Raw genomic sequence first — 11,072 nt, 5'->3', positions numbered from 1 at the left:
GCAGCAGATGTTTTAGTGAGAATGTCTGTTTATTGAGTGCTTTTAATCTGAAAATATTTGGTAATGAGTCCATATCAAGGCAGCATTGTGATGGAACTGGAATACATACAGACATTTGATCCATTCCAATTAACATATTTGCAGATTTTGCCCTTAATGTTACTCAAGTATTAACAAAAAACAAACAATTTATCTATTTCCACTTGGAAAAAAAATGATAGCAAGTTTTGACAGTAAAATAAACCAAGAAAAGTAATCAGAAAATCTTTTCAATTTAGAGTTTCAACATGTCTGCTTGTTTTTTGTGTGTGAGAGAAGAAAAGACATTCATCAAAATTCAACCTTCAATTATTTACAGCACAACTAAGCCTCTGCGGCCTCACAAACACAAGCCTATAGATATAAAAAAGAAACGAGCCCAAAAACATTCTGAAGTGGAAAAGCACATATGATAAACTGCTCGACTGAATAGGAAGTCCGTGACAAAAACGTTTACTCCTCCCATTCGCACATCCGCTTCTAAAAAAGACTCAGCAGAAAGTGATTCAAAGAAAAAAGTTTTAGTTTTAGTGTTTCTACGTCCCGTCCAGATCCTCTAAAATCCCTTTCAGAGCAGTCCACGCCCCCTCCACCTGTAATCCACCACCTGACATGTCAAAAAAACAAATAAAAACTTTGATTTTTTTTAAACTTGCTGCTGATCTTCTTATAATTATTAATAATTTATACATTTTTATACATAAACTTCATGAGTATCTGGATGATGCTTCAACTCATTTCTAGCTTATCAGTAAATACATCATTTTCCCTTTCAAAATAAAAGAAAAAGTAATACATAATAAATTAGTAAAAAGTATAAAAACAGTTCACAGCAAAACCAAAGAATATCCTTACTTTAACCCTTCAACTTAAACACAAAATCTTTAACATTCTATAACTTTTCCACCATGATCCCGATCAATGTAATTCTGGTAGAATTTTTTTTAAAATTAAAGTAAATCAAAGAACATAAACCCTGGAGCTCCGGTGTTAAAGGGTTAAAGCAGGTGTGGCCCACCAAACTTGAATAAATTACATTGATAATATTTAATTTTCCCTATAATTCTGCTGTCTCCCCCATAAATGGTGCACTACAAATAAATTGACTTTTCCTTACAGGTGCAGAAATTTATTTTGCATTCACAAAGTGTTGTTTTCCAGTGTTTTCGGATCATTCTAACACCATTTTAGTGTTTTCCTTGAAGGGCATCAACCCTTTGGCTCTAAAAGTCTAAGTTTTGATATACAATCTTTTTGTTTTTGCCCAGATTCCCTATTCCATGTCGAATTTTAGAACCATTTGTGGCTCAAAAGTCAAAACATTTGACCAGCCCTGCTTTAAAACCATCATTACTAACTTAATAACTCACTTATTCAGATATTTTATGATTTTTTCTGTGCACCCTTACTTTGACAATCAGTTTTTGTCCAAAACAAATGTGTTTTTTTTAATCTTGTACTCCTCGTTCCAATTAAATAAAATGTCCTGAGTTTAGGGCTTGCATAGATTCTAGCTTCCAAAGTGAGAGATGTACAGTAAATGTTTCAGGAATCCAGTATTTAATCATATGATTTGCAGTTTGGTGAGACATAATACATGCAGACCTCAGTTCAGACCTGGAATGTGGAAGTATGGCTTATTGGTTACCCACAAATTCAAAATCAGCATCTTAAAATCACAAATGATGCTTCAACTGATTTCTGTAAATATAATTTCAAAATAAAAGAAAAAGTAATACATGGCTGTGACTTTGACCGTTTGATAAATTGGGCAGAGAAGACCAAAAAACAACAAAATGCATCATAAATGAAATGAATGAAATGAAAAAAAAAAAATTAACTAAACTTTCAAAATTTCTCAGATTAGATTATGTTTACCCCCCCTAAAAAAAACAGCATAATTTAACCTAATTTTATTAGTTTCAGTTACAATTTGAATCTCCTCTGTGCGGTTACGGGAAGGGACTGGGTTTGCTCAAATGACAGGAAGTGCTTTATTTAGTTTCTGAAAGATGTCCCGTCATGTTATCAAACGTGACACAATTTCTCCCCCCATTTCTCTGGAGTCCTCTCTGATATGACTGCACAACATCTGAGATACATTACGAGTCAAATCAGATCAGTTTATAGCTTAGAGGGGAATCATATGAAGCAAAATTTAAATCTTGATCTTTAAAAAACACCAGACATCAAACAGAGACTCATTTTCTTTTTTAGTTCTGCTTGTTTAGAAGAGAAGGCACTTAAAGAAAGAGGTAGAATAAACCAAAATATTCAAAAAGATCCAATCAGATAAATGACACTGTTTTCTTACAGCTTATAGATGTGTTTATAATTCTCGTGTCCTTTAGCCCTCTTGTGCTAAATTATTCACGCTCCCCTGTGCTATATTTAACAAGGAAGGCAGTAAAATCTCCTCACAAACAGGCAGACTGAATATTTTATCACCTGACATTTACAGCTTTTATTTTTAAACTTAAGCCTGTTTCAACATTTGAGTCTGTTTGAGTAAATTAAGTTTTCACGGCTTGTCGTGTCCACATATTTGATGGTAATTCATTTACTTCATTTAGAATTAACTTTTGTTGCTCCTGTCTGCTTCTCAGATCGCTGCTGAGTCAAGTTCACACCAATCGGTAAAGGCTGAAGACTCACTAAGTGACTCATCCGCTTCTCTTGGTTTGTCAAAGTATTCCTTAAAGGGTAACCAAACCCTAAATCAACTTTTTTTGGGTCTTGACATCTATAAATGCAGCTTTAAATGTAAAAAATGTTGCCAAATTTTTTGACAAATTAAAATAAACGTTTGATTGTTAAAAATATAGTCAAAAACTGCCCGAGTGCTGCCCCCTACAGATTGAATTGAGGTATTACAGTTGAATTTTGTGATTGATCAAACCATTTAAGTTCCAAGTAATTTCAGAAGTTTCACATCATGATCTGCAGCTCCAGTAATGATAACAGTCCTGTTCCCCTAAGCTCCACCCCTCTGACTGGATTTTCAATTTTGGGCTGTGGGTGGAGTCAACTTCCCTGTTTGGTTACCCTTTAAAGACCCACTCCAATGAAAATCAGGGGGTTTTGTGGCATTTTTCTGATGATGGAGGACATATATAAAGAAAATAAGCATTTATTTATTTGATTGAAAAATTGCAGTTTGAAAAAGATCGTATTTGTGATGTAGAGAATATGCTCCGCCCCTTTCGGATGCATCCGCTTGCAGACGACTAGATCCATGTACATCTTTGTTTTCCTCGTCGAGCTCTAATTTAAATGTAAAACAGACAATATAGACAGAGAGCTCTCATCAAGAAGGAGGGACAGATTTCTAATGGACTACTGCCGCTCTGCAGAAACTATGTCCTTAAAAATGACTTTTTTTTCATTTTCATTAAAGACGGGAGATGATCAGAATGAACTTTTTCGCTGATTAAACCCTAGTTGCTTCTGAAGAAGTTGATTTCATGGAGTGTTGTAGCTCACAGTGACGTCTCCACACAGGAGCCATTTCTGTGCAGCGAGCGGTGGTCGTGGTTGAGGCATCCTTCGTTGCGGTGTACGATCAGAACCGGGAAGCACAAAGCGTCCTGATAGGCGGGAGGGTTCTCCTCGCCGCTCTGCTGGCCCGACAGGCAGCGGGTGCTCTCGCTGGGGCCGGACTGCTCGTTCAGGCTCCCGCTGCTCCTCCACAGGCAGCTCCGCCTAGAGCCGTACACCCGGCTCAGGGAGAAGCGGCTGCTGCTGAAGGGGATGCGGGGGCTGTTGTTGCAGATGCTGAGGGCGCTGCGGGAGAAGATGGAGGAGCTGCTGATGGCACGGTGGCAGCGTTCGCAGTTCTGCCTGTAGCTACCAGAACCTCCGCATATGGAATAGCTGTTGCAGCCCCCAGAGAGTTGAGCCAAATCCATAAGAACCGCCTCTGAGTAGCTGGGCACCAGCTGCTGGTTGGAGCGAATGTGCCACTCGAGCTCGGTACTGTCAATGGTGTTGACTCGAGGGATGTGGGTGCAGTATGGACGCTCCTCAGATGGCGTTACTGGCACATAGTCGAAACCAAACAGCTTCTCCACGTGGTAGTGCACGCAGGCGGTACAGTACTCCGTCAGCACCCGCAAAGGCCAGGACAGGGTGAAGGCAGCTGCCACCCAGAAAATGGAGTTGGACGCATACCAAGGAGGGTGGTTAGGATCCGAGAAGACCACCATGTACTCCTTAAAGTCTACATTCTTTAGGTGCATCCCCTCACGGGCCTCCATGTAATCGTCCAGACCCTCGTTTTCTGTGAAGAACCTGGCTCGCTGGGTAAGGTAGGAGTTTTCCGACTCCACGTTAGCAAAGCTGAAGCACTTAGTGAACCTCACCCTGGTGATTGGGAAGCCTTCCAGACCCAACAGGATCTTTGAGACGTCCTTAACGCCACAGTTTCCGTAGTCAAACTCCGCCTCGGCGACATGCATGTTCACTCTCTCGTGGTAGACTTGAGTGGAGGTGTAGGCATCTCCGTTGCGGTACCGCGTCACGTGCCGTGTCCTCCTGACGTAGTGGTAGCTTATGGCCTTCCACCAGATGCAGGGTGTAGCCTGCTGCATTCGCTGGATGCGCTCCGCCACCGTCTCCAAATCCACTTTGTACTGCAGCTCGTTCCTGGCGTAGCAGTGCCAGCACTCCACCAAGTAGACCACGTAGAGCATGACCAGGAAGGCCAGGGGGATGTAGATGTAGCCATTGGAGCAGGGGCTGTCGCTGTAAATCATGGACTTTCCTTTGTAAGCGCTGTCAAAGGAAAGGTGGGTTACCTTGGTCACCTGGCACCACACTGTGACCCCGACGCAGCTGTACATCAGCAGGGACAGTAGAAGGCATTTCCAATGGGTTTCCTGACACAAGGATTTGGTCAGAGACTGTTTCTGAGGTTTTTGCTGTAAATAAAAAGAAAAGTAAGGCAGTAAGTTAGCAAACATTGCTATTTCAGGTCAAAATTTGAAATAATTTTTGAGTTTGTTTAATCATTTCATGATAATGATATATTTTTGCAAAAAAAAATATCTGAGTTTCTACACATGACTTTACAATAGCTTCTCACCCACTACACTTAACTTGGTTTTGTTTTTATTTGTCAGCAAAGTTCTGATTCTCTGATGTAACAGAAACTTGGTTGTCTTGTTATTTACATCAGGGATGCCCTAACTTTTTTTGCAAGGGCCACATAACTGTTTTCTTCTCTGATGTGGGGACCGGGTCGGTTTGTAGGCTAACAGAAAAAGTATAACAATCACAGCATAAACGTAAACATTTACGGTTTTCCAGAAAGCCACACATAGCCAAATTTAAAAAAAAGTCATTTCTGTAATCTCAATAGAAAAAATAATACCAAAACATTCTAAAAACTAGATATATACGTAGCTGTACCTGTGATAATGCTGAAGTGAATGCTGTAAGATGAATGTGGCCGATGAAGATGCTAAGATACTGAAATTAATAACTAAAAATGTTGAAGCTAATAGCTGAAAATGCTGTAGCCGATAGCTTGTTAAAACATTACCTAAAACTGAAAAAAAAATGAAATTGGCCAAAACAGCTAGCATGTATCTGAAATATTAGCTAAACCCCAAAATAGCCTAAAAAACTGAGAAAAGGACAAAATTAGCCAAAACAGTTAGCATGTAGCTAAAATATAAGCTAAATGCCAGACTATCCTAAAAACTGGTAAAATGTGTAATTTAGCCAAAACAGTTACCATCAAGCTAAAATATTAGCTAAACTCCAAAATAGCCTCAAAAATGGAAAAATGCCTAAATTAGCCAAAACAGCTAGCATGTAGCTAAAATATTAGTTAAATGCCAGATTATCCTAAAAACTGGTAAAATGTGTAATTTAGCCAAAACAGCTAGCATGTAGCTGAGATATTAACTAAGCTCCAAATAAGCCTAAAAGACTGAATAAAATTCCTAAATTAGCCAAAACAGCTACAATGCAGTTGAAATATTAGCTAAATGCCAAATTAGCCTAAAAAACTGAAAAATATCCTAAAGTAGCCAAACAGCTAGCATGTAGCTGAAATATTAGCCAAACTCCAAAATGGCCTAGAAACATCGCACTACGGCAATGCATGAGCACCTGAAGAGGGATTATCGTCTAGGTAAGCTAGGTTAAGTTAACATTAGCGCTAACAGACAGCTAACTTATTAGATAAATGTTTTTTTGTTCATCCCAGCAACCTCTACCCCATCACAGCAAAACTAACTTTCAGGCTGAGCATTAGCATCGTACAGTTAGGAATTATATAGAGTCAGAGTGTCGTAAAATTGCACCACAAAATGAACTTTTGATATATTTCAGTCAAACTTTATCTTTTGTGGAAAAATTGTTCCTTTGTTTCAGATTGACAACCTCATTTGATTGCTTTAATAACAGAAACAAATGAAGGAAAGAAGCTAAATTATTCATCAAAGGTTTAATAAACTATTGTATTTATTTCTAGTTAGCTTAAACACTTCAAATTTAAACTTAATGATGGTTAAGATGTTTTAGATAGTTCTTAGTCAGTTCAACTATCCAAAGTGATTTGAACCAATTAGGTCCATCAACGTAAAAGCTATTCAAAAATAATGCAAAAATGTACACACAAAAATGACTAAAATTAGAAAAAGCTAATGTAAACTGCTGTTCTGGATAGTTCTTAGTCAGTTTTACTATTCTAAAGTGATTTGGACAGATTTGGTCAAAAAAACCTAAAAGGTATTGAAGAAAAACTTGAAAATTTACACTAAAAAATTAACTAAAATTAAATAAAGCATCAAAAGCAGAAGGCCTCCGCGTTGTGCGTTAATTTCTCATAAATCACCTGTACAAACCTAATAAACCACTAGAAAAAAAGATATTTTGCTGAATGAAAGAGCTCAAAAGTCTGGTCAATTGTTAGGGATTTTTTAGTGCCTTTTTATTTAGAACGCATCATCACGACAGGTTTTGTGTCTAGACATGACGTGGAAACACCTCCAAACATTGAGCCACCAAGTGTTACCCTGAGAAATTAACTAATACGAGACAACAGTGTCCAAAAACACCTTTTTTTTTATCTCTAAGAAATAAATCCTATTATTTAAATCATTTGGCCCCAAACGAACATCATGTGACTTTTTTAGAATTTAAATAAAGTTTTAATGAGCGTGACAACTGTAGTAACAATTATGTAAAAAAAGAGCAGCTTATGCTTTTGAATTATTTAAAGAGACTTTGTAAATGCATTTTAATTTTTTATGTATGAGCTGCAGGCTGTTTCCTCTTATAAAAAAAATCAAACACACTTTCAGAAAAAAAAAAACTAGAGGAGAAATATATATTCTAGTTTGATGGCTGACATTTGTATTTACCAATAAATAAAATATTTCTGGCGATTAAATTGGCAGATTATCCACTTTTAGGTACAAAATATCAGAAAAACCAAAATATAATATGTCTATAAACGTCTTTAGGAATCTGAAAGGGGAATTTTTTTACATTTTGCACCTTTTTATTTGTGTTTGCAAAAGTTAAATTACAAGTTAAAGATATTTTCCATATGTCTTGCAAAAATATTTCTTTATTAATTTGCTTGTGCTTTAAAAATCTTGATTTTATGACATTTTAAGGCCCAAAGTAAACAGGTACTTCCACTTTTTCTGTACAGATGGTAAGCAGGGTTAGTGTGAGGGTTCTCTCCTGAATTAATACCAGAAAAAGCAGGCATTAAACTCTGGCAGCATAAAGCCGATGTCATTGTTTATCACCTCAGGGCGCTGCATGCCCCAATGGATGCATCAGCAGTAGGTCACGCCCTGCAGAAACACTGATCTGCAAAAAACCCTGCAAAGATGGATCATAAAATAGTCATTTGCAATAAATGCTGCAGAGCGTGCCTTGGATTAACCACCACATTTCTGACTCAACAGTTGGACGAATCTCATAGCTGCATTGATCCAATATGTCTAACAAACATACATAATGCATGCTCCTCCTCCATAATAATTTGAGGTGTCAGAGCTGAACTCTGAGGGGTTCGGAGGATCGCATTCCCCTCTGAGATCCATCTAACCAGCAGGTCCCTGCGCCTGCTCCACGGCCAGAATCGATACAACCTGACATACTTTCTGCCTCATGTTCCACTTGCAGTGTTTCAGCAGCAACAGAAGCCTTTGTGTGTTCAGTCTGCAGCTTTGAAAACAAACTCCAGGCAACAGTTTCTGCTGTGAAAAGACTTCAATCTCAAAGCGTTTATTTAACATTAAAAGGGAATATCTCAAGATGGATTATTAGAGCTTTTCACAATAAAAGTGAGTCACCGCTATGAGTAATTACTGATACATTTCACAAAGTAAAGGTTTTTTTTCTAAAGCTAACAAAGAAAGAAGAAAAGACAAATTGTTAAATAAAATAAGATACAACAAATAAAATAAAATACTAATGACAAAAAAACGTCTTTAAAAAAGCTTTCTGTTTCAGTTTTATTATTCACGTTTATTGTAAAATATTAAAAAAATAAATGTATTGTTCTCAAAGAAGATAAATTTGTCAAATAGCCAAACAAATAAACAAGTAAATTTTAATGACCTAGTCACACAAATGACTTGTTCAGTCTCTAAACTAGACATTTTTGGGTTTTTCCCCCTATTTTAGAGATGTTAAAGTCTTCAGACAGCACTCTTCATGACTTATGAGGATGGAGAGGCTAAATAATTCCCCGTTATACTCACAGGTAATATAGTTTGACATAATAAGACCAGCTGGGTTACATAAAAATGGCTCTTGTGTAAGGATGAGCAACTTTTGCAGCTATAGAATGTTTGAGGAAAAAAAATTAAAAAGGAGAAATTAAAAGAAAAATGTTGTCTTGTGTTGTAGAAACAGCTGAGAATAAACAGATTTTTATCAAATTTGATATTTTTGTTCTCAAATTGTGAACATACAAGTGACATTTTTTGAAAGGAAACACAAATGTATATTTTTATTATTATTATTATTATTACTTTTGTGTTGAAGTTGGACCCAAATGGTGTGAGAACCTCTTTTGTCTGAATTAAATCCAGATAATAAAAATATAATGTTCCAATCAGGTGAAGTCTGATTGAATTGATAATTGAACATCTTACCTCCTCCCTGGGGCTGTCAGCCTCCACATCTGGGACTGTGGTGGTGCAGCTTTCAGTGGCCGGTGCAGCTGGGGACATAATGAAGACTCAAACGGGCGTGCATGGGTCTCCTTTTGGGGTGGCAGCTGGAGATCTAAACCCCCATTTGGCTTCATCCAGAAGAAAGCAGCCCAGCATGAGTCTGGAGACACCGACCCTCCTCCTTCTCCTCAGATCACCTGACTGGAATCCAAACCAGAACCCCCCTCTTCCCGGGATGCTACACCAACACGAGGGCTGCACAAGACGCACAGAAAAGCGGTCTGCTCCTCTCCCAGCAGACGGCGGCGCAGGACAAAGACTCCAGACGGAGACACGTGCGCGCGGCAGCCGCTCCGACTCCTCCGCGTAAACAAGACGCGCTCATTGTTCACGGAAATGATGACGGCAACGCAGCGCGGCGCTGCTGCTGCTCCGGGAAACCGCCCTCTGCATCCTAGCAACCGAGTCTGCAGCGCAGACGTGCAGACATGCAGACATGAGCTCCCCCTCAAGTTCATGCGCTGATTATTACACAAAGGAGGACTTTTATAGCAAAGATGACGCCATTTAGTATGGAGAGTATGTTAAAGTGCAAAAATGTCATTAGAAAACTTATTCTGTTTAACATTTGTATTTGTTAATCATTAAAAAAAAGCGTAAAATCATCACTTTTTTTGTATTTTTTGTATTCGACTGCAAGAATGTACTTATGGGTTTAATCATTTTTTAATTGTTTTATTCCAACATTTTCATTGCTTTAAATAAATCAAAAATAAATCAATCAATAACCGGGTCCTTAAAATACCTATAACCTTTGTTTAGAAGTAAAATAATACACAATATTCCAATATTAAAGTATTTTCTGACAACGCATGCTGCCAAGGATTTTTTTATTTTAGAGAATTTTGTATTTTTCATTTTAAAAATATCATTTTTACGCATGTCCATCATTAAATTATGTTTTGGATTGTGCTTTTAATCAGACAGATATAAAGTTTTGATCATTAGGCTCTACACATAAATTATTCAAAAATTTAACACATTTATTAGTCTGAGAAATTGAAATTAAAACACAAAAAAATCTGTTTTTTAGGTGAAAATAAATTAAAACTTGAGTAAAAGGTTTGGAAAAATAAGAAAGATTAAACACATTCAATAGAAATTTTCATAATTTGTTCATGAACAGCATGCATGTCTTTATTTAATAAAATATTAAGTAAAGACATGCATGGTGTCCACTGTAGACCTGGGAAAAAAAGAAACAATGAACCATAAAAGCATTGGGTTTGGAACAAAATTTACATGGAAACACTCACTTTACTATCTTCTATATTACATTTATCCTCCTGAGCTTTTGTTTGAACTACATTGCCTCTTAAAGTCAGTTACAATGCTGCAGAAATGCAAAAAGATGTGCACAGTCTCATGAATCCAGTTTCTCCCCGTTGACCCATGTAAAGGTATACCATGTCCTGCAGCCCAATCCATGCTGAATAAAAGTCCATGGTGGGGTTCCTGCTGACATATTTAAGGTCCAGTTTGTCAAAAATACCCGAAAAGAACAACTGCTAGGTCACCATGGTTATTGAGGCACTCCCTTCAAGCATTTTCCCAATTGAGGGATTTTTGATTCCAAATTTGTGGGCAAAAATAGCTTTGGCCAAAAAATTTGTTTTCTTTTTCACAAATGCACAATTTGTGAATCAGAGTGTGTGGATTTGTGACAGAGAATCTGTGCATTTCTGAATTATGAGACTGTTCTGGCCTCATAGTTTGGGGTCAGTTCAGCGTTTTTTTAGTTCCGCGTCAAAACTTGAAGCTTTGGGGGTACCCTTCTCATCAAAATGTGAGTTACGCACTCACATTGGCAATATATATATATAT

The 11,072-nt window shown here is 37.5% G+C and overlaps 1 protein-coding gene across 1 annotated transcript; it reads right to left on the bottom strand.

Moving 5' to 3' along the window:
* Positions 1-3,227: 3,227 nt before the first annotated feature.
* Positions 3,228-9,384, bottom strand: tmem151ba (transmembrane protein 151Ba). The gene is made up of 2 exons (XM_024290480.2): positions 9,168-9,384; positions 3,228-4,958 (listed from the first exon to the last, which is right to left on the bottom strand). The coding sequence occupies exons 1-2, from the start codon at positions 9,243-9,245 to the stop codon at positions 3,519-3,521; spliced, it is 1,518 nt and encodes a 505-aa protein (XP_024146248.1). The 5' UTR covers positions 9,246-9,384; the 3' UTR covers positions 3,228-3,518.
* Between the last annotated feature and the right edge of the window lie 1,688 nt (positions 9,385-11,072).

The sequence above is a fragment of the Oryzias melastigma genome, linkage group LG24, assembly GCF_002922805.2.
Source record: "Oryzias melastigma strain HK-1 linkage group LG24, ASM292280v2, whole genome shotgun sequence".
Classification (NCBI taxonomy): Eukaryota; Metazoa; Chordata; class Actinopteri; order Beloniformes; family Adrianichthyidae; genus Oryzias; species Oryzias melastigma.
Note: the sequence above shows the minus strand (reverse complement) of the source record. Positions and strands in the feature narration are given on the sequence as shown.